A 24,213-nucleotide genomic window follows, 5' to 3' on the forward strand; every position below is an offset into this window, starting at 1 on the left:
CCCAGGAGGAACAGCCGCAGTGGCTATGGCAACTCTGGAAGCCTGGATTCAGCCTCCGCAGGAACTACGGGGCTCGGGGCTCTCGGTTCTCCATCTGCAGGGCCTGGAGGCTCCGGGGCGGGGCCGCTGATCTGCTCAGCTCCGGGCAGGAGCGTCCTTGCTGTCCTGGGCCCTCCCGGCCTCTGCCTGTCCCGGGGGAGGCCGGATCCTGGGCTGTGTCCCGGCGCCCTGTGCTCCGGGGCCTGCGCTGTTGGATTCGCGCTCCCGCCCCGCAGCCCCCTCCGCGGAGCCGCCGCCCGAGCCCCTCGGAGCTGCTCCGGGTCCCGCCGTGCGCGCTGCAGCCCTTAGGGAGCTCGGCGCACTCTCCCGGGGCGCAGGTGTCTGTTAGTGTCCCAGGGAGCCCGAGGGCATCCCCGCCCTCCTGGGTCCTGCTCTAACTCCCTGCGGGCCCCTTTCCGCCCGGGAAGGTTGGTGCAGCTCCTGCTCCTCCGGGACGGGGCTCTCCTGTCCTGGGGACACTCGCCCCGGCCTCAGCCCGGCTCCTCCCGGGGCCCCTCCCCCTCGGAGGCCTTTTGTTTCTTTATTTCTTTTTCCCGGTCTTCCTACCTTGATGGAAGCGCGAACTCTTCTCACTGTAGCATTCCAGCTGGTCTCTCTTTACATCTCAGGCCGAATTCGTAGATTTTCAGGATGATTTGAAGGTTATCTAGGTAATTTGGTGGGGACAGGTGATTTGGAGACCCTACTCCTCCGCCATCTGGCCCCTCCTCCCTGGGAATAACATTTTTAAAAACCCGTTCTGCATCAGTATTTCTTGGGGGTAAGCTGGGTGGGAGCTGGGGATGCCACCTCCAGGACAGGTCCAAGGTTCTAGGACCAGGTCTTTCCCTGGGACAGGCCCAGAGGTGCTGCAGAGCTGCCACACACCTTACCTGAGATGCATCAGGCTGTTCATCACCACTCTGTCCCTGGAGCAGTTCAGGGGCCTTGAAAGGAGCAGCCTCTATGTGAGAAACATGGTCCTGGAAAGAAAGACTTCCAGCTGCGGATAGCTGGGCTGACCAGGGGCAGATCACATAGTCCGAGGAATCTGAAACCAAGGCCAGGATGGGAGTTTAGAGATGGGACCACTGTCTGGAGGGCCAGTTGTGGATCTGTAACCAACAGGTGCCCCTGGGACAGACTAAGACCCAGGAAAACATCAAGTGGAATAAATTCAGCCTTGACACATGCATGCACAGGGGCACATGCTACCAAGTGTGGCTGCAGTCCACCAGGAAACTAGAACCTGCATCCAAATCCCTCAGTGCTCTGAGTCTCAAGGTAAGAGGTAGAGAGGTGAGGTCCACTTGGAAATAAGCCCAGGTCGGAGTTCTTTGGCGCCAAGCCTAAGACCAAGGTGTCTGGTCCTCTGGGTGTACTGTAGCTAGCTATTCATCAGCTCCCGCCCCAGGGCAGGGAAGAGGGAGGAAAAACCCTCAGGGAAGAGGAAACCGAGGGTACAGATGCGCAGCGTCCTTTGCCTCCGCACACTGGTCCCCGGCCCTCTGCTCACGTGGCCTCACATGCGGGGACAGGCACAGTGACTTCAGAGCTGACCTCTGAGGGGGCACCCGGTTTGTTCCAGTTACCAACGAAAAGTCTCGCAGGTCCAAATTCACCTTGAACGTGTCCCTTACAGTGAGTGCGACGGCAGCTTTCTCAGTAGAGGGCGCAGGAAGGACACTGTGGGAGGCGAGGTGGGTCAGGGGCTGTTCTGGAGTCGCGGGGACGCCGGAGCCCAAGCTGCCCCGACACACCGCGCAGACCGATGTTTCCTCCGTCTGCACAGGCGCCGTGGGCTCCAGGTCTCCTGCCCGCACTGGCTCCCGGGGCTGTGGCTGCCGGGTGCCCATCTCCACCCAGGGGGTCCCCCTCACCCCTGTTGGCAGTTCCTGTGCCTCGCTTGTCCGGGGACTGCTGGCCACTTCTGGCTGGGCACAGCCGCAGAGGTTGCTGTCCTGGTGGGCTCCAAGCACAGCAACTCCAGATCTGAACCCCAAGCTGGGAAGGGGCTTCCCTTCAAAGTTTGTCCCTCACCAAGAGAGAGCCCTGGGGGCCATGTGGAATTGTCTTGTATCTTACAACTACTCTACTGTTGGAATTTAATCATTGTTTGTATTAACCTCCCTCTCCTCTTTAGACTACCTAGTGTGTAGGTTCTGTCCCCTGATGGGACACAAGGTGATGTGCCACCTGGCAGGGGACAGTCTGGGGCTGTCAGCTGTCCAGGTAGCTGCCCCCTGCCTCCTGTCTCCTTATGCTCAGACTGTCCAGGGGCAGGGAGAGGCTCAGAGAGCTGTTACCACTGTCTCCCTAGAAGCAAGGCCTTTCTTTCAACGCTGCTGCATGCAGTGAGTCCAAGAGACAGGCCTGACTCCCTTGTGTGGTTCCACGGGTAGATGTCATTTGCCCACTTGATCTAATGGTTTGGACTGATCACAGATCTGAGAAGCAGCAGCCAGTAGTGTGTCTGGGAAGCTTTGCACTCAACTCCCTGTGATTCAACTGCCCCAAACACACTCTTGTACCTTCATGAAGGTCTTCCAGGAGCCGCTCAACAGCTAGGGACAAGAGGGACCAGATTTCCTCCTCCAACAGAGCTTCACCTCTGACCTGAAGGGCACTGGCCAGGGTCACAGAGGCCAGGCTCATGCCTGCAAAGACATGTACGTGGCACAGTCCTCACAACGTCCGCAAGCACACCTCGGCCTGCACTCACCACCGCAACCCAGCACAGTGCAGGCCCTTTGAAGCATGCAGCACCATATTTGCATCTCCTGCATCTCTGCAGAGTACACAAGAGAAGCTACAGAAATGCTTACTAGGGGGCTGGCTAGGCTGGCCAGCTGATTCAGTGAATTAGCAAATAAACTCCCAAATGAAGGCTTAAGTGAATAAATGAGCAAAGAAATGAACCAGCAGGATGGTACCTCCCTCAGTGGAGCAGGGGCTGTAAAAGAGAAACCCATGTCCAGGAGCATCTTTAGCCTGCTCTCCTCTCTGTCTGGGAAAGTAGGTTAACAGCATTTTTTTTAAATGTCCGATGCATGATTCATGTCTTTTCTTCTGCCACATGCAGAGTTGAATTTGGTGCCAGCAGCAGCCCTGTCTCTAATGATCCCCAACACCTGCATGAAGACTGAAAATCACTAGCTGAGATAGCGAGCCCTGTGTTTTGAAAAGGTACAGAGTCACAAGAAAGCACGGGACTGAGTTTGCCAGAGAAGGGATAAAGAAAGCTGGTCCTCTCCTTCTCTTCTTAGATGGGCTCCTTTAAGTCAAAGCTGACATTTAAATGTCTGTTCCCCTGACAAAGCTGCCACCCACTAATCTCCAGCCCCAGGTGGGACAGCAGCAGGAAGAGACCAGGCAGGCTTTTCCTAATCCATTTACGTTGTTGTTTATCTCTTCTATAGCCTCAGGGAGGGCGGGAGTGCTGTGTGGGGAGCAGGGTGGAGAGCACATTAGGGCACCCTCATCCCTCCATCCAACACAGCTAATCCAAGCACTCCACTCACCAGCTGCTCAGCTCCCTGTGTATGCCTGGAAGTTCAACCTCCTCTGGCCTCAGGAAGTCACTTTATGACTAGGAAAAGATTGCATTAAAAGTATTTTAGGCTGGTGTGCTGTGGCTAGTCAAGACCATCATTTCAATATAATATCTCAATGAAGGAAGGGACAGCCTTTTCAACAAATAGTGCTGGATCTATCATGGAAAAAAAACCCTCATATCTTTTTTTAAAAATTAACTCGAAATGATTCATAGCTGTAATGTAGAACACAAAACTTTACTTTTTTTTTTTTAAACAACACATGAGAGAAAATATTCAAGATTTAGGACTCGGCAAAGAGTTCTTAGATTTGACACCAACATCATACCTTACTTTACATGTGCTCAGAGCACTTAGATTAGCCTATAGTTGGGCAAAATCATCTAACAAAAACCAACTTTATAATAATATGTTGATTATCTCATGTAATTTATTGAATAGTGTACTAAAAGTGATAAACATAATGGTTATAAGTGGATCAGTTATTTACTCTTGTGACCATGTGCCTGACTAGGAGCTGAGGCTCATTGCAACTGCCCAGTGTCATGAGAGGATCATAGTGCATATCACTACCTCAGAAAAAGATCAAAATTCAAAATCTGAAGTATGGTTTTTACTGAACATGTGTGGCTTTTGCTCCATCATAAAGTCAAAAAGCTATAATTGAGGGCACCTGAGTGGCTCAGACAGTTAAGCATCTGCCTTCAGCTCAGATCGTGATCCAAGGGTCTTAGAATTGAGCCCCTCGTTGGGCTCTCTGCTCAGGGGGGAGCCTGCTTCTCCCTCTCCATCTGCCTGCTGCTCTGCTTACTTGTGCTCTCTCTCTCTCTCTCTCTGTCAAATAAATAAATAAAAACTTAAAAAAAAAACCCTATAACTCAAAGCATTACAAGTCAGGGATCATCTCTATATAAAGAACTCCCACAATCAGTGTATAAAGACAACCCAGTTTTAAAAATGGCCAGAGATGTCAACTCTAATTCAATAATAAATAAGTTTAAAGTACAATAAAAAATAATTACAATAGGCAAAACTGAGAGTGTCACAGGTAAACTGTAATTTACGGTCACCCTTTTTTTTTAATGGGCAAAGACTATGAATTGATATTTTCCCAAAGATGCACAAATAACCAATAAGCACATGAAAAGCACATGAGCACATGAAAAGATGCTCAACATAATTAGCCATTAGGTAAATGCAAAGCAAAACCACAATGTGATACCATTTCAGATCTATAAGGATGGCTATAATCAAAAAGATGAATAAGTGTTGACAAACATGCAGAGAAGTCGGAGTCCTCATATATTGCTGGTGGGAATGTAAAATAATAAACTCTTCTTAAGAGAATCAATTACAGCTACCATAGGACTCAGCAATTCCACTCCTAGGTATATACCCAAGACAAATGAAAACATGTCTCACCAAAACTTGTGCACAAATATTCATAGCTGCATCCATGGTAATATTCAAAAAGTGGAAACAACACAAACATTTAACTAATGAATGAATATACAAAATGGTATACACATATGATGGAATATTATTTTGCCATAAAAAGGAACAAAGTACTGCTACATGCTGCAAGATGGGTGAATCTTTTCTCTTAAACCCCTTTTATCAAGGCATAATTGACATACAAAAAGCTGTACATATCTAATGTATACAACTTGATGAATTTGGAGATAATTATATATCCATGAAACCATCACTGCTTGAAAACAATATGCTAAGTAAAGGAAGCCAGTCACTAAAGGTCACATATCATATGATTTTCTTCACATGAAATATCCAGAATGGGCAAATCAATAGAAACAGAAAGGAGATTAGTGGTTGGCAGGGGATTGGGAAAGGAGGGTATAGATTTCTTAAGGGCATGATGATAATATTCTGGAATTAGTTGTGTTGGTTACATGACTTTGTGAATATACCAAAAACTTCTGAATGATACACATTAAAAAGGCATGTGAATTATATATCAATAATTTTTAAGAGAAAAAAGAGATGAAGAGGAACCTACAATTAAAGGACATACCAAATCGATTTAAAATATGTAAAACTAAACATAGTATCTAGGAATGCACATATGAGGGATAAATCTATAAAGAAACAAAAGGACATTCTGACTATAAAAGTCTGGATAATGGTTACCTTTAGGAGAATAAGGGGACTGTGATTGAGATGGAGAATTTTGAGGGGTTTCTGGAATGGGTGACAAAGTTTTATTTCTTAGCCTCAGCGATGGTTACAAAGGTGTTCGCCTAAGAATGATCCATTAGGGGATCCCTGGGTGGCGCAGCGGTTTAGGGCCTGCCTTTGGCCCAGGGCGCGATCCTGGAGACCCGGGATCGAATCCCACGTCGGGCTGCCGGTGCATGGAGCCTGCTTCTCCCTCTGCCTGTGTCTCTGCCTCTCTCTCTCTCTCTCTGTGACTATCATAAACAAACAAACAAAAGAATGATCCATTAGACTACATATTTGTTGTAATGGCTCTCTGTGTCTGTTCTTTTACAATAAAAGTTTAAAACAATTTTGAGCATTGCCCTGATGAAAATATTTTTAGGCAAATCCCCAAAAAAGCACTCCACTTCCACCTCTTTTCTCAAAATATAAATCCAAAAATTTTCATCAGTGATGTTACATTTGTCTGGAGAGAATTATCCTGAAATCCTGTCAACAAATGCTAACCAGCTGAAAGGCTCAATCATTCTTTCCATGTAAGGGAACATCCAACATCTAGGAGAGCACATAACTGATCAGGTTGGCCAAACACCACTCTTGGTTAGGATTAAGAGTTCTTGAGGCTTAAGTTGCCATTCTCATTGCTGGAAGTGTCAGGATTACAGCTTCCTCATCAAAGGCAACCCCAAACACAGGAGATAATACTAGAAAACTGGTCATCATCCTCTCCATTAAAACAAAACAAAACAGAGGTGGGTGGCTCAGTTGGTCAAGCATCTGCCTTGGGCTCAGGTCATGACCCCAGGGTCCTGGGATCAAGCTCACATTGGGCTCCCTGCTCAGCAGAGTGCGCTTCTTCCTCTCCCTGCTGCTCCCCCTGCTTGTGCACTCTCTCTCTGTCAAATAAATAAATAAATTCTTAAAAAAAAAAACTGTCCCCGTCCCACTTATTCCAAATGTACACGCATGATCCCACTGTAGAAAGAAATATCTACATTCCACTTCTCTATACGAACTCTGTCTGACCCCAGTGTCAGAGGTGAATATTCCATTCTGTCCACGGGGGTAAGGTGATGCCTGGAGGGAGTGCCAACACTTGGGAACCATTAGTGGCTCTGGATTTCCATGGCAACCCTGACCATACTCCCTCACTCTGATAGGGAGTAACTTCAGTGCCTCCATTCCAGTCTACCAGACCTCAATGAGCAACCCAAACTTGTGTTAACATCCCAATCTCTGGGATCCCCGGGTGGCGCAGCAGTTTGGCGCCTGCCTTTGGCCCAGGGCGCGATTCTGGAGACCCGGGATCGAATCCCACGTCGGGCTCTCGGTGCATGGAGCCTGCTTCTCCCTCTGCCTGTGTCTCTGCCTCTCTCTCTCTCTCTTTCTCTCTCTCTCTCTCTCTGTGTGACTATCATAAAATAAAAAATAAAAAAATAAAAAAACATCCCAATCTCTGTAATATTGCCAATTCCATTTCAGAGCCAATTGATACTGACAATAAAAGGAGCCACTCCATTGCACTTGCTGTCTGCCAGGTACTGTTCCCAGTACTTCGTGTATATCAGTCCCAGCCTATGAGGCAGTCGCCAACAGCATGCTGCGGTGCCTCTGGGCTTGCTTTCAAGTGTTTTTACACAGTCTGCTGTACCATGAACTAAAGGAAAACCATTAACTATCTAAAGAACAGAGAGATCCCATCACACAGATAAACCCTGGCTTCCTGCCAGTAAGGAAGCTCAGGCAAAGTGTCAGCCATGGGTATTCTTTTGGGGGCAGCTCTGTTGTTAGACCTTCACGTCTCATTCACTTCCAGGCTCCCCTCTGTGGGCCAAGTCCTTCATATTGACTATATTCACTGAAGGCTCCTGTGGTCATCTGCTAACTCCAAAGTCTCCTCCATCTGAGGCCTCTTGCCTCTCAGGAGTGTCTTCAGACCCCCTTCCATAAGTTCCCATGCTATCGTGCATCCTGTCTCCCGGGACTCTCCTCTAGTGGCCTCTGGCTTCCAGCAGCCCCTCCTGTCTGCTCTGCCCATGCCCTCGACATCCATGCCTCCGCCATCCCTTTATTTAACAAATACCTACCAAGCAGGTAGTATATTTTAAGCTACAAATAGAAAGGTGAAAATATAACATCCTCCCCTTGCAGGTCTTACATTCTAGTGGGGATAGGCAGAGGGGGACAGATACTGAGCAGGAAAATAGATAAACAAAATAAATCTGCAGAGAGAGAGACTATGAAGAACAAGTAGACAAGGGGATTCACTTGAGCTGGAGCGGTCAGGGAATGTACCCTAAAGCTGAGGCCTGAAAGGCTGAGAAGGTGCCGGCTGCAGAAAAATCTTTCTGGTCAGAGAGAACAACAGGCACGAAATATCAGGGCTCGACAGGTTCCAAGAACAGAGAGAGAAGCAAGCTGGGCAGGAGCATGATGAGGAAGGGGAGCAAGTGGGCACAGAGGTGTGAAAGGGGAGTTGCAGAGCCGGCCAGATGCCCCTCCACCTCACCTCTCAGGCTAAGGAAAAGAATTTGCACATTTGCCTAGACACATAGGAAACTCGGCCTGCCAACTAGCCTACAGTAGTGCAAAGCTCAGCAGGACCCTTACGGACACAGTTATGCTGCTATTGACTAGAGCAGAGAGAGAAGTAACAGAGCCTGAGGGTCAGCCACCTAACTCCTTGTCTCATTTAACACCTCACCAGTGCTGTAAGTAGGGAGGGTTTTGATCAAGGGCAAGCCTCACATCTCCGTCCTGCCCACTCAGGAAGAACTATGTCCAGGTCATCTGGACTGCTGCTGAGTGATGGTCACTAAGTACCAGCTGGTGGATCAAGCCCCCCTACCTGAGGGCAAGCCATGTGCCCTTGTTGCCATGATACTTGATAGCATTTGTAGAGTGCTGAAGAACTGCACATTCCTGCTAATCCTTACCTACTTGCTGGCTATGTAATGGATTTGAAGGACCTCAAAGGCCCCTCTCAGCTTAGGAGTTCAAGGTACCACTGCCCAGGAATAGGAGGCATAAGCACGGAAGCGGGGGAAGTTCAGGGGACAAGGCACACTGCCTCTGGTCTCGTGAGGACAGGCCAGTGGGCGACCACTCTTTCCTTGAAACCACTCCTGTTGCTTCAGATTCATTTCCCCTGACTGTTCAGGATTCTTCTTCCTCTCATCGTCCCTGGAATACTGTCCCTCGGGATTCTAGCTCGGGCCCTGTGTTAGTCTCCTATGGCTGCTTGAACAAATTACCACAAGCTTGGTGGCTTAAAGCAACAGAAATTTGTTATCTCAGAGACATCAGTTTTACTGGGCTGAAATCGGGCTGCAGGCAGGGCCACACTCCTAGAAGCTCTAAGGGAGGATCTGCTCCTTGTCTCTTTCAGTTTCTGGTGGCTGCCAGCATTTCTTGGCTTGTGGCCCTATCATCCCAATGTCTGCATCCATGGTCTCATCATCTTCTCCCCTTCTATTTTAAATCTCCCTCTATCTGCCTCTTACAAGGATACTTGCGATGGCATCTAGAGCCTACCTAGATAATCCAGGACAATCTCCCCATCTCAAGACCCCTTAACTTAACCATATCTTCAGTCTTGCCATTTAAGATAGTATTCATGGATTCCACAGATCAGAATCTTTTGAGGGGCCTGGCAGGGAAGCATTGTTCAACCTACCACCTGCCATTTTTCATTCAATACTCTACCTGTTGGCCAAAAAAGGTATCAGCCCTGGGAGGTTGAATCTCCAGCTCTTCAACTCCCTGGCTGTGTGAGCTTGGGCACAAGTATATATATTCTTAATGTCTCTGTGCCTTAGTCTTGTCATCTGGGAAACAGGGTTAATCATAGCAGCTACCTCATGTAACTGTTAGGAGATTATGTTAAAGGGCTAGGTATGTAAAAAGTGATTAATGCATCTTATTTCCCTTCTCTTTCTATCTCTGTTATAATCACTCAGAGGGATTTTAAGCATCAGAGCTGCTGAGAAGTTTCCAAGTATGAGATTCTTAAGATATGGTGTTAATTGTTTCCATCTGTCTGCCAAGATTGAGGTGCTTTAAACAACCCATTTTAAACCTTAGCAAAATGCCTAAAATATCTCAATCTCCCCAAAATAGACACCCTAGACAACCAGGAAAGGATGGGGCTCCGAAGGAATCAAACCTCTCAGAACGATCCGTTTTCCCTCCTCCTTTTGGTCCTTATGTCTCCCTTCATTCCTTCTCCCTTTGGACATTGATTAAAAACCTTCTGCCTGCACTCAGACCAAAATATGAGCAAAACTTTCCAGAAGGCAAATGACATCCTCCCCCTAGGAGAAAAAGACAGCTTTTGCCTCATCTGGGTTCTGTTTAAAGGGCTAAAGGTATCAAGGCTTCCAGAACTCTCCTACAGTGACTTCCTTGAAACTTGATCTCAAGCGAGTAATGGATGATATTGTGTCACTACTATATTCTTCACAGAGACCCTACGCTCCAATATAAACACTGGCTGTACCACCATGGTATGACTTTGAGCAAGTAAATTCCCCAAATCTCTTCCCCTCCCCTGCCCCACTATGAAACAGAACGATACTTCCTACTTTACAAGGTGGTTGTGAGAAACAGAACAAGCCAATGAAAAAAAGACGACCAGCAGATATCCTTCCTTTCTTCAGTCTTCCAAGATAGAACCTTGCATTTCTAGATAGGAGAATGGATACTGAAGTGGAGAAAAATATTCAGAGTATTTTAGAGTAGTGTTTCTCCTACCATCCATCTTTTACATAATATTTCCCCAATATTTGCTATATTACCTATGCTCATAAGGCAAGTTTTTTATTTAAGTGCATTTATTTTAAAAGGAAATTGTAGTTTTAAGAAATGGAAAAATTAGGAGGAGGGGCAAGATGGCGGAAGAGTAGGGTCCCCAAGTCACCTGTCCCCACCAAATTACCTAGATAACCTTCAAATCATCCTGAAAATCTACGAATTCGGCCTGAGATGTAAAGAGAGACCAGCTGGAATGCTACAGTGAGAAGAGTTCGCGCTTCTATCAAGGTAGGAAGACGGGGGAAAAAGAAATAAAGGACACAAAAGGCCTCCGAGGGGGAGGGGCCCCGCGAGGAGCCGGGCTGAGGCCGGGGCGAGTGTCCCCAGGACAGGAGAGCCCCGTCCCGGAGAAGCAGGAGCTGCACCAACCTTCCCGGGCGGAAAGGGGCTCGCAGGGAGTTAGAGCAGGACCCAGGAGGGCGGGGATGCCCTCGGGCTCCCGGGGACACTAACAGACACCTGCGCCCCGGGAGAGTGCGCCGAGCTCCCTAAGGGCTGCAGCGCGCACGGCGGGACCCGGAGCAGCTCCGAGGGGCTCGGGCGGCGGCTCCGCGGAGGGGGCTGCGGGGCGGGAGCGCGAATCCAACAGCGCAGGCCCCGGAGCACAGGGCGCCGGGACACAGCCCAGGATCCGGCCTCCCCCGGGACAGGCAGAGGCCGGGAGGGCCCAGGACAGCAAGGACGCTCCTGCCCCGAGCTGAGCAGATCAGCGGCCCCGCCCCGGAGCCTCCAGCCCCTGCGGACGGACGGAGAGCCCCGTAGTTCCTGCGGAGGCTGAATCCAGGCTTCCAGAGCTGCCATAGCCACTGCGGCTGTTCCTCCTGGGGCCTCATGGGGTAAACAACCCCCGCTGAGCCCTGCAGCAGGCAGGGGCAGAGCAGCTCCCCCAAGTGCTAACACCTGAAAATCAGCACAACAGGCCCCTCCCCCAGAAGACCAGCTGGACGGACCAGTTCCAGGGGAAGTCAAGGGACTTAAAGTATACAGAATCGGAGGATACTCCCCCGTGTTTCTTTTCTTGTTCTTTTTTTTTTTTTTTTTTTTGCTTTTTGATTTCTGATTGCTTCCCCCACCCCCCTTTTTTTCCCTTTCTTTCCTTTTCTTCTCTTTTTTCTTCCTTTTTTCCTTTTTTCTTCTTCCTCTTTTCCTTTCTCTTCTTTCTTCTCCTCTCTTTCTCTCCTTTTCCCAATACAACTTGTTTTTGGCCACACTGCACTGAGCAAAACGACTAGAAGGAAAACCTCACCTCAAAAGAAAGAATCAAACACTCCTCTCTCCCACAGAGTTACAAAATCTGCATTACAATTCAATGTCAGAAAGCCAATTCAGAAGCACTATTATACAGCTACTGGTGGCTCTAGAAAAAAGCATTAAGGACTCAAGAGACTTCATGACTGCAGAATTCAGATCCAATCAGGCAGAAATTAAAAATCAATTGAATGAGATGCAATCCAAACTAGAAGTCCTAACGACGAGGGTTAACGAGGTGGAAGAACGAGTGAGTGTCATAGAAGACAAGTTAATGACAAGAGGGAAACTGAGGAAAAAAGAGACAATTACAAGACCATGTAGATAGCTTAAGGGAAATAAGTGACAGCTTGAGGAAGAAAAACCTACGTTTAATTGGGGTTCCCGAGAGCGCCGAAAGGGACAGAGGGCCAGAATATGTATTTGAACAAATGCTAGCTGAAAACTTTCCCAATCTGGGAAGGGAAACAGGCATTCAGATCCAGGAAATAGAGAGATCCCCCCGCTAAAATCAATAAAAACCGTTCAACACCTCGACATCTAATAGTGAAGCTTGCAAATTCCAAAGATAAAGAGAAGATCCTTAAAGCAGCAAGAGACAAGAAGTCCCTGACTTTCATGGGGAGGAGTATTAGGGTAACAGCAGACGTCTCCACAGAGACCTGGCAGGCCAGAAAGGGCTGGCAGGATATATTCAGGGTCCTAAATGAGAAGAACATGCAACCAAGAATACTTTATCCAGCAAGGCTCTCATTCAGAATGGAAGGGGAGATAAAGAGCTTCCAAGACAGGCAGGAACTGAAAGAATATGTGACCTCCAAACCAGCTCTGCAAGAAATTTTAAGGGGGACTCTTAAAATTCCCCTTTAAGAAGAAGTTCAGCGGAACAATCCACAAAAACAAGGACTAAATAGATATCATGATGACACTAAACTCATATCTGTCAATAGTAACTCTGAACGTGAACGGGCTTAATGACCCCATCAAAAGGCGCAGGGTTTCAGACTGGATAAAAAGGCAGGACCCATCTATTTGCTGTCTACAAGAGACTCATTTTAGACAGAAGGACACCTACAACCTGAAAATAAAAGGTTGGAGAACCATCTACCATTCAAATGGTCCTCCAAAGAAAGCAGGGGTAGCCATCCTTATATCAGATAAACTAAAATTTACCCCGAAGACAGTAGTGAGAGACGAAGAGGGACACTATATCATACTTAAAGGATCTATCCAGCAAGAGGACTTAACAATCCTCAATATATATGCCCCGAATGTGGGAGCTGCCAAATACTTAAACGAATTATTAACCAAAGTGAAGAAATACTTAGATAATAATACACTTATACTTGGTGACTTCAATCTAGCACTTTCTACACTCGATAGGTCTTCTAAGCACAATATCTCCAAAGAAACGAGAGCTTTAAATGATACACTGGACCAGATGGATTTCACAGATATCTACAGAACTTTACATCCAAACTCAACTGAATACACATTCTTCTCAAGTGCACATGGAACTTTCTCCAGAATAGACCACATACTGGGTCACAAATCGGGTCTGAACCGATACCAAAAGATTGGGATCGTCCCCTGCATATTCTCAGACCATAACGCCTTGAAATTAGAACTAAATCACAAGAAGAAGTTTGGAAGGACCTCAAACACGTGGAGGTTAAGGACCATCCTGCTAAAAGATAAAAGGGTCAACCAGGAAATTAAGGAAGAATTAAAAAGATTCATGGAAACTAATGAGAATGAAGATACAACTGTTCAAAATCTTTGGGATGCAGCAAAAGCAGTCCTGAGGGGGAAATACATCGCAATACAAGCATCCATTCAAAAACTGGAAAGAACTCAAATACAAAAGCTAACCTTACACATAAAGGAGCTAGAGAAAAAACAGCAAATAGACCCGACGCCCGGCAGAAGAAAAGAGTTGATTAAAATTCGAGCAGAACTCAATGAAATTGAGACCAGAAGAACTGTGGAACAGATCAATAGAACCAGGAGTTGGTTCTTTGAAAGAATTAATAAGATAGATAAACCATTAGCCAACCTTATTAAAATAAGAGAGAGAAGACTCAAATTAATAAAATCATGAATGAGAAAGGAGAGATCACTACCAACACCAAGGAAATACAAACGATTTTAAAAACATATTATGAACAGCTCTACGCCAATAAATTAGGCAATCTAGAAGAAATGGACGCGTTCCTGGAAAGCCACAAACTACCAAAACTGGAGCAGGAAGAAATAGAAAACCTGAACAGGCCAATAACCAGGGAGGAAATTGAAGCAGTCATCAAAAACCTCCCAAGACACAAGAGTCCAGGGCCAGATGGCTTCCCAGGGGAATTCTATCAAACGTTTAAAGAAGAAATCATACCTGTTCTACTAAAGCTGTTTGGAAAGATAGAAAGAGATGGAGTACTTCCAAACTCCTTCTATGAGGCCAGCATCACCTTAATTCCAAAACCAGACAAAGACCCCACCAAAAAGGAGAATTACAGACCAATATCCCTGATGAACATGGATGCAAAAATTCTCAACAAGATACTAGCCAATAGGATCCAACAACACATTAAGAACATTATTCACCATGACCAAGTAGGATTTATCCCCGGGACACAAGGCTGGTTCAACACTCGTAAAACAATCAATGTGATTCATCATATCAGCAAGAGAAAAACCAAGAACCATATGATCCTCTCATTAGATGCAGAGAAAGCATTTGACAAAATACAGCATCCATTCCTGATCAAAACTCTTCAGAGTGTAGGGATAGAGGGAACTTTCCTCGACATCGTAAAAGCCATCTACGAAAAGCCCACAGCAAATATCATTCTCAATGGGGAAGCACCTGGAGCCTTTCCCCTAAGAATAGGAACAAGACAGGGATGTCCACTCTCACCACTGCTATTCAACATAGTACTGGAAGTCCTAGCCTCAGCAATCAGACAACAAAAAGACATTAAAGGCATTCAAATTGGCAAAGAAGAAGTCAAACTCCCTCTTCGCCGATGACATGATACTCTACATAGAAAACCCAAAAGCCTCCACCCCAAGATTGCTAGAACTCATACAGCAAGTTGGTAGCGTGGCAGAATACAAAGTCAATGCCCAGAAATCAATGGCATTCCTATACACTAACAATGAGACTGAAGAAAGAGAAATTAAGGATCAATCCCATTTACAATTGTACCCAAAAGCATAAGATACCTAGGAATAAACCTAACCAAAGAGGTAAAGGATCTATACCCTCAAAACTATAGAACACTTCTGAAAGAAATTGAGGGAGACACAAAGAGATGGAAAAATATTCCATGCTCATGGATTGGCAGAATTAATATTGTGAAAATGTCAATGTTACCCAGGGCAATTTACACGTTTAATGCAATCCCTATCAAAATACCATGGACTTTCTTCAGAGAGTTAGAACAAATTATTTTAAGATTTGTGTGGAATCAGAAAAGACCCCGAATAGCCAGGGGAATTTTAAAAAAGAAAACCATATCTGGGGGCATCAGAATGCCAGATTTCAGGTTGTACTACAAAGCTGTGGTCATCAAGACAGTGTGGTACTGGCACAAAAACAGACACATAGATCAATGGAACAGAATAGAGAATCCAGAAGTGGACCCTGAACTTTATGGTCAACTAATATTCGACAAAGGAGGAAAGACTATCCACTGGAAGAAAGACAGTCTCTTCAATAGATGGTGCTGGGAAAATTGGACATCCACATGCAGAATAGTGAAACTAGACCACTCTCTGTCACCATACACAAAGATAAACTGAAAATGGATGAAAGATCTAAATGTGAGACAAGATTCCATCAAAATCCTAGAGGAGAACACAGGCAACACCCTTTTTGAACTTGGCCACAGTAACTTCTTGCAAGATACATCCACGAAAGCAAAAGAAACAAAAGCAAAAATGAACTATTGGGACTTCATCAAGATAAGAAGGTTTTGCACAGCAAAGGATACAGTCAACAAAACTAAAAGACAACCTACAGAATGGGAGAAGATATTTGCAAATGACATATCAGATAAAGGGCTAGTTTCCAAGATCTATAAAGAACTTATTAAACTAACACCAAAGAAACAAACAACCCAATCATGAAATGGGCAAAAAACATGAAGAGAAATCTCACAGAGGAAGACATAGACATGGCCAACATGCACATGAGAAAATGCTCTGCATCACTTGCCATCAGGGAAATACAAATCAAAACCACAATGAGATACCACCTCACACCAGTGAGAATGGGGAAAATTAACAAGGCAGGAAACCACAACTGTTGGAGAGGATGTGGAGAAAGGGGAGTCCTCTTGCACTGTTGGTGGGAATGTGAACTGGCACAGCCACTCTGGAAAACTGTGTGGAGGTTCCTCAAAGAGTTAAAAATAGACCTGCCCTACGACCCAGCAATTGCACTGTTGGGGATTTACCCCAAAGATACAGATGCAATGAAACGCCGGGACACCTGCACCCCGATGTTTCTAGCAGCAATTTCCACAATAGCCAAACTGTGGAAGGAGCCTCGGTGTCCGTGGAAAGATGAATGGATAAGGAAGATGTGGTTTATGTATACAATGGGATATTACTCAGCCATTAGAAATGACAAATACTCACCATTTGCTTCACTGTGGATGGAACTGGAGGGTATTATGCTGAGTGAAGTAAGTCAATCGGAGAAGGACAAACATTAAATGTTCTCATTCATTTGGGGAATATAAATAATAGTGAAAGGGAATATAAGGGAAGGGAGAAGAAATGAGTGGGAAATACCAGAAAGGGTGACAGAACATAAAGACTCCTAACTCTGGGAAAGGAACTAGGGCTTGTGGAGGGGGAGGAGGGCGGAGGTGGGGGTAAATGGGTGATGGGCACTCAGGGGGGCACTTGACGTGGTGAGCACTGGGTGTTATTCTGTATGTTGGCAAATTGAACACCAATAAAAACAAATTTATTATTTAAAAAAAGAAATGGAAAAATTGGTATTATTGGACATAAATAGAAGATAATGAGAACTTTTTTTTTTTAATCATTGAAGTCTTACCACAGTCCAAAGCCTGGTCTTTCATTCTGAAAGGAGCAATTAGTTTGAAAAATGTGAAGGCCTGTGGTTCTGGACATGACTGGCTTCTTGATATAATCTGAATAATTTAAGTAAAATGTCAAAAATATAATTCAATGTTATTAATGCAATTCATGTTCCATGGTCCTGCCTTTCCTTTGGGAAGCCTTGTGTCATCCTTTTTTAAGGTCTCAGGGCTGGTTTTAGTGTAATCTGTACTCAGGATGGATTGATTGAGTCCTCACCAATTATACTTTAAGGTAATGCCTTCTAAGGAGAATGGCACTTTGCAGCTCATAGAGTTTGCAGTAATTCTTCTGAATCCCACAAAAATCCTTCAGAGGAGGGACACCTGGGTGGCTCAGTGGTTGTCTGCCTTCAGCTCAGGGCGTGAACCCAGGATGGGGTGGTGGGGTCGAGTCCTGCATCCGGCTGCCTGCAGGGAGCCTGCTTCTCCCTCTATGTCTTTGCCTCTCTCTCTCTATCTGTGTCTCTCATGAATAAATAAATAAATCTTTAAAAAAATCCTTCAAAGGATTCCTTCAAAGGCAAGGCAAAATGATCCCCATAAGCAGATGAAGAAACTGAGAAGGCAACTGACTTAAGATCCTAAAAGTCTGGCTCATAAGTGCAATTTAAGTTTCTAAAATAAAGCAAGGGAGGGTGGGTTGTAAACTAACAAGACTAATTAAAGCTACATATGTTTAAATTATGACTCAATGGAATTATGGGGAAAAGGAGATAGAGCAGCAGAAGTAAGGCAAGAAAAAAAAAGGGGGGCAATTAGAAGTAGAGCTGCCAGTGACCAAGAATAAAATGAAAACCAAGTCTGGCGAAGGAGAGTTAACCAGACAGTCTCATGTGAGAGGTAAGGGAGGAAAACAGCTAAAAACACTGACCTCAGGGCCAATACGGAAAGGAAAATGGAAATATCAAGGCATAGTGGCTGAGAGGGCAGGTCTTGAATCTGAGTTGGACTGACTCCTATCTACCTTAGGAAACTTAGTTTTTTCCTCTTTACCCATCTATAACACGACTTATTGCATCTGACACACAGTAGCTTCTCAATAAGCACTAGCTATTCATATGATTAACATTGACTATAAAGTGAGGGCAGAGGATAGGGTGGGGACAAACCCACAAATCGAGGGCTTTTGAGAGTAGAAATGGCATCACCCATAGAGCTGCGCCATAAGGGCATCACCTGGGAACTTGTTAGAAATGCAGACTCAGGTCCTCCCTGGGCTCTCTTAGAATCTCTATTTTGTTTGTTTGCTTGTTTTTTTTAAAAGATTTCTTATTTATTTACTTATGAGACATACAGAGAGAGAGGTAGATACATAGGCAGAGGGAGAAGTAGGCTCCTTGTGCGGAGCCTGATGTGGGGCTCCATCCCAGGACCCTGGGATCATGACCTGAGCTGAAAGCAGACGTTCAACCACTGAACCACCCAGGTGCCCCCAGAATCTTTGACAAGATCACTGGATGGTCCATCCGCCTATTATAAGTTACAGATAGTACTGCCCCTGGTCCCACTGATTATTTGGAAGAACCAGTTACAATGGCTGGTGGGCGATGCTGTAGCCAGCTAAAATTTGGAGGTAGAATTACTGTGTTAGGTAACCAGGAAGATCGTACCTAGGGCTTGCTCCAGGGTACTTGAGTAACTACTCTCTCAGATGAAAGGGGAGGAATTTGGTGGAGGATTTATGGACTGAGGCCATAAACCTGGGCCAGCTGCACAGTGTCAGGTGGGGTTATATGGCCTACACACAGAAACTGTGAGTGAAGGGGACCTATAAAAGAGGATAATATGTGAGGGAAGGGTGACAAACAGGGCCAGAGACAAGGGAGATTGAGAAGGAGAGAGATGAATGGTCAGCAGAACTGTTTTTATATGGGCTCTCTTACAGGCTGTGTGCCCACCCACACTTCCCTGCCCCCACCAAGAGCACTCCTATGGTCCAGCTAGATCCTTCCTCTATAACCTTCTTCCTCTATAACCTCAAGTCCACTGAGCACGACTGACGGAGAGGCAGCATGGGCAAGGGGCAGCACCCAAGAAGTTTTGCATCACTTTCCAGATATTCCTAAAGGCTTACAACACAGTTTGAAGAGAGTAGCATTACATTCACTTTCTAGAAAGGCAAAGTAAACACTGTCTTAAAAATAAAAGGATTCGGGACACCTGGGTGGCTCAGTGGTTGGGCGCCTGCCTTCCGCTCAGGTCGTGATCCTGGAATCCGGGATTGAGTCCCACATCGGGCTCCTTGCGTGGAGCCTGCTTCTCCCTCTCTCTCTCGGTCTGCTTCTCTCATGAATAAATAAATAAATCTTGTTTTTTTTTTGAAGCCAAGTTTTTTAACTAAATAAATAAAAGGATTCACGCAGACCAACTCAACCAAAATAGGTTCCATGGAGCACTGTTATGCCAGACCTGGGGATTGAGATGCTGGGAATTCAAAATATCAGACTCATTCCTCCCCAAGAGGGGCTCACTGGCAGGGGAATGAGCACAGATTCTATAGGCATCTGAAAGAATCTGTGACTTCTCAAGACTGCAAATAGTGGGGTGCCTGGGTGGCTCAATCCATTGAGCATCTGCTTTTGGCTCAGGTCATGATCTTGGGGTCCTGGGATAGAGCTCCTCGTAGGGCTCTCTCCCCAGTGGGGAGTCGGCTTCTCCCTCTCCCTCTGCCCCTTCGCCCCCAAACCCCCTCCACTCATGCTCTCTTTCTCTTTCTCAAATAAATGAATAAAATCTTAAAAAAAAAAAAAAGATAGGGCACCCAGGTGGCTCAGTGGTTGGGCATCTGCCTTTGGCTCAGGTCAAGATCCCAGAATCCTGGGATGAGGTCCTGTATCAGGTTCCCTGCCAGGAGCCTGCTTCTCCCTCTGCTTGTCTCTCTCTCTCTCTCTCTCTCTCTCTCTCTCTCTCTCTGTGTCTGTGTGTGTGTCATGAAAAAATAAATAAAAAATATTTTAAAAAAAGAGACTGGAAATAGCCCTCAACTTTCTCCACTCTGTATTTAAATCTATGATTATCCTTCTATTTTGGCCTTTTCAAAGACTCCAACATTGCTTTGAACCCCTGGAATCCACTCATATTTCTTATTTTGAGGAGTGGTATATTTGTCCATAGAGAGAAGAACATCTTTTTTTTTAATAAATTAATTTTTATTGGTGTTCAATTTACCAACATACAGAATAACACCCAGTGCTCATCCCGTCAAGTGTCCCCCTCCGTGCCCGTCACCCATTCACCCCCACCCCCGCCCTCCTCCCCTTCCACCACCCCTAGTTCATTTCCCAGAGTTAGAAGTCTTTATGTTCTGTCTCCCTTTCTGATGAAGAACATCTTCTTAATTCCTTTCTTGGTCCCTGCTTCTCCCATCCCTGATAATCATATTCCCATCCACATGGATTCTGCCTCTTTAAGACCCTCTTGGATCCTGTGCTGTGCTGAGGAAAGCTACTACTGACCAGTGAGAGTCAATAATTAAATCTCTAGAAATTTTGCAAGCTGGTTGTTAAACATAATCGTAAAAATAAATAAATAATAAGTTGCATGAACTTCCAATTAAATAAATTATATTCATAATATGTTCAAAATCCACCATTAATTATTTTACTACATTTGATTATTGCCTATCTCTTCAGCTCCTTTAAATCAATTGTATTTGTGTGGCGGAGATACTATATAATGATATGTTAGTACATATCTCTTCAAACTTTGTGTTCAGTAACTGCACCTTGAAAGCTGGAATTGACCACAGAGGGAATATTTACACCACGGAAATTGGCAAAATGTACACATCAGGGCTTGATTTGTTGTTTTGTTGATGATCTAGACTTAAGAAAGTGATGGAGAAAATGTTAATCATTCAGATTAAACCTAAAAGTGGGTCACGTCTCTAGCTGTGCTATTGTGAATAGCACAAAAATTGAGGAAATGTTCTTCCAGAATTCAAAAACTATTATCCAATTCAGCAGTCACTCATGTCAGTGACAAATGAGTGAAGTTAAAACATTCACCTTCATTGCTTAACTTCTTACTTGTCAGTATAAACCAAAAAGCAGCCAGCATTCATGTTGGGACTATACTCATTGGTTAATTGCAAACATAGGCTGACTAAGGATGTTAGAGTTCAGCAAAATCAATGTATGCAGTCTGTGTGAATCAACTGGCTGTATGAAATTTGCAATAAAGAGTCATATATTTTACTACTCATCAATTGTGCAATATGCATATCCTTCATGTAAATAAAATTTATTTTAAACTTATATATATATGTGTGTATAGTACGCATGTTTGTTTATTTTTCTTTTCACTGTGCTGGAAGCTCCTGACTGGAGGGTCTGGAACATTCCCACTCTTGTTTCCCTAGGTCAGTATGTCTGTTGGCATCCCAGGCTTGATCCCCTCCAACCCCACATGGATATTACTACCAGAAGAATTTTTCTGATATTTAAATGCAATCATGGCATCCCCTTATTAAAATTATTAGTGGTTTTCCAGAACTTTCTAAATGGGATGCAAGCCATAGAAGGCTTTTCTTGCTCTGCTCTGTTCACCTCTGTAGCCTCCTCTTCTATCAGATGCTCACATTCACACTTCACTACAGTTATGCCAAACTGCCTGCTGTTCCCAGAATATCCTTTACTTATTCATATCACTGGGCTTTTATGCATGTTTTCCTCTGCCTGCGATAGCTTGCCCTAACTCCTCTCCTCCTACCTCCTGCTAGTTCACACCCAGCATTCAAACCTGTTCAAACACCATCTCTTCCAGGAGCCTGCACCACTTCAGCACTTTCTACTGCCACATGCTGTCATGCAGGCTCACCTCTTTGGCTCCTGCATTCACCTGGAAGATTCTCCAGGCAGAGACAGGTGTCCCCAGAACCTAGCACTTGGCTTGGCAGCCAGGAGATACCTAGTAAGTGCTTGCTGAATTGATTAATTCATTGATTTCAGCTATAACCTATAGCAAATAACAGGATGTAGCCAGGAGGAAAATACACACTTCACCTCCGAATTCAGTTGTCACTTAAAAAACAAAAGTCATTGACACTTTATTTTCCATTGTTTTCTGTAAGTCAACTAAATAAAGCCCAAAATTCTACTCTAAAGCACTGACCTACTTTAAGCATAATCAAAATATCCATTTCTCAAAGATAGTGACAGTTGTCATTTATTGGACTACTCCTCTGCTTCAAGCATGTGCTAAGTGCCTGAAATACATCACCTCATGTATCCTCAATAACTCTCTAATGTAGGTACTATTATCCCTATTCTACAGATGAGGAAAGTGAGTCTCAGGAAAATTAAAACATTACCTTTGAATTTGAATTTGCTAACAGATGCTGAATAGCAAAGTAATGATTCAGACAAGGTTTGGTCTGACTCTAAACCCCAAGTTTTCTCTGCTAAGCCCATTCTTCGCTGCTTTAAAGCAAATCCACATTTGAACCAGGCAGGTTCCTATAGTAGCCTTGAATAAATAATACTCCAAATAATACTGCAGAATTCCTAACATGGGGCTTAGTCCAGTTGTGTTATCCTTATTCCTGATACCCAAAGCTAAGGAATAGATTTGCCCTTCCCCTGACCCAGATTTATGGAAGAAAAGTGAACATCACCAAGAAGTACCTGTGTCCTGAGTCAGAGTCTGCATCCGAAAGTCTCTGCAATCATGATCAGGTCTAGGCCTTCATCAGGGACAATTTTCCAACAACAAGCAGGGGTCTCTTGCTTGCCTCTGTTGAGTTACTGAGGCCACTGGCACTGCTGCCACTGTTTACTGTTTGTTACTAAGCACTTGGCTGCCCAGGGAGTGAGTCAACAAAGGGCCTTCCCTTTCCTGACTCTTATTTTCTTGCCCTGAGCCCCATGCAATCTCTGGCCTATTCACAGGCAGAGCCACCCCACTATAACTGCATCCCCAAGGCCTGTGATCTGTAAGAGAGCTTGTAAGAGCTCTAGTGGATTAGGTGCCACTGAAGACAATAGGATTGTGGCTCAGAGGGAACTTTTACACGGATGTCACTTTATTTCCTGGTCCAATCAAAAGAAAGGGCCTTGCAAGGAATAAGAAGGCCAGCCAAGAGCTGAGTCTTAGTTTCATTTATTCAACAGCCCTCCATGCTGTTCAACAGGGTTAGACTTCGGACCTGCAGTCAGCAGGGCAGAGTAACAAGCAAGATCATGATGGGGAACAAAGACTTGGAACTGCTAGGGCAAAGGCAAAAGGAATGTGGTTGTGATTGTTATATACACACAAAATTAATCATCATGATAATAAATATAACTAAATAAACAAAGAAGGCAGGAGGAAACTTTTGGAGGTGACAAATAGGTTTATGGCATAGATCATAGTGATGCTTTTGCAAGTGGATACTTATCTCCAAATTCATCACGTTAAATAAATACATTAAATATACACAGCTCTTCTACCATCGATCATACCTCAATAAAATGCTTTGTTTTGTTTTTAAAAGAGGAATGTGGTCAGAGAAAGAGGAAGAGGAATTGTCACACTCTCTGGTACTTAGATTCAGAAAAGAACCAGCAGAGGAGAACAGCAAGAATTAGATTCCAGTTCTGCAGAAGTAGGGGTGGAAGAACAGGTCTTTGGAGCCCCCTAAATAAACAGCAATTTCAAAACTGACTTTCAAACAAAAATATGCATTTTACCTCATATATTGACCAAAAAATAAAATGACACTTGATGAAACTCAGTGCTTGAGAACATGGTGGACAAGCAGTCCCTTGCCAGTAGTGGGAATGTAGATCGGTGCCTGCTTTCGATAGGGCATTTGGTAATATTCATTAATACTGTAAATGTAAAAAAAAACTGTAAATGTACAAAGCATTTGGAAACCTATTTGTGAGGAACTGACCCCATGAGCATTCTTGCAAATGTTCACTCAAGCACATATAAAAGGACACTTACTGCAGTATTTTCTTTTTGTTATGGTGAAAACCTGGAAGCCACCAAAATGTCCATCAGTAGTGGACAGGTAAGTAGATTGTTCTTCACACACATTGAAAATCGAACTACACAGAAGATGGCAGGAGAGTAGGGTCCCCAAGTCACCTGTCCCCACCAAATTACCTAGATAACCTTCAAATCATCCTGAAAATCTACGAATTCGGCCTGAGATTTAAAGAGAGACCAGCTGGAATGCTACAGTGAGAAGAGTTCGCGCTTCTATCAAGGTAGGAAGACGGGGAAAAAGAAATAAAGAAACAAAAGGCCTCCAAGGGGGAGGGGCCCCACGAGGAGCCGGGCTGAGG

General features: G+C 44.9%; 1 protein-coding gene across 1 annotated transcript in view; it reads right to left on the minus strand.

The window, feature by feature from the left end:
* FRMPD2 (FERM and PDZ domain containing 2) overlaps positions 1 to 22,653 on the minus strand; it is a 113,279-nt gene extending 90,626 nt beyond the window's left edge. The window contains 3 exon segments of the mRNA XM_055344977.1: positions 933 to 1,090; positions 2,571 to 2,696; positions 22,567 to 22,653. Coding sequence (XP_055200952.1) covers positions 933 to 1,090; positions 2,571 to 2,696; positions 22,567 to 22,591 — 309 coding nt within the window. The 5' untranslated portion in view covers positions 22,592 to 22,653.
* Positions 22,654 to 24,213: the final 1,560 nt, after the last annotated feature.

Source organism: Nyctereutes procyonoides, unplaced genomic scaffold (assembly GCF_905146905.1).
Source record: "Nyctereutes procyonoides isolate TBG_1078 unplaced genomic scaffold, NYPRO_anot_genome, whole genome shotgun sequence".
Classification (NCBI taxonomy): domain Eukaryota; kingdom Metazoa; phylum Chordata; class Mammalia; order Carnivora; family Canidae; genus Nyctereutes; species Nyctereutes procyonoides.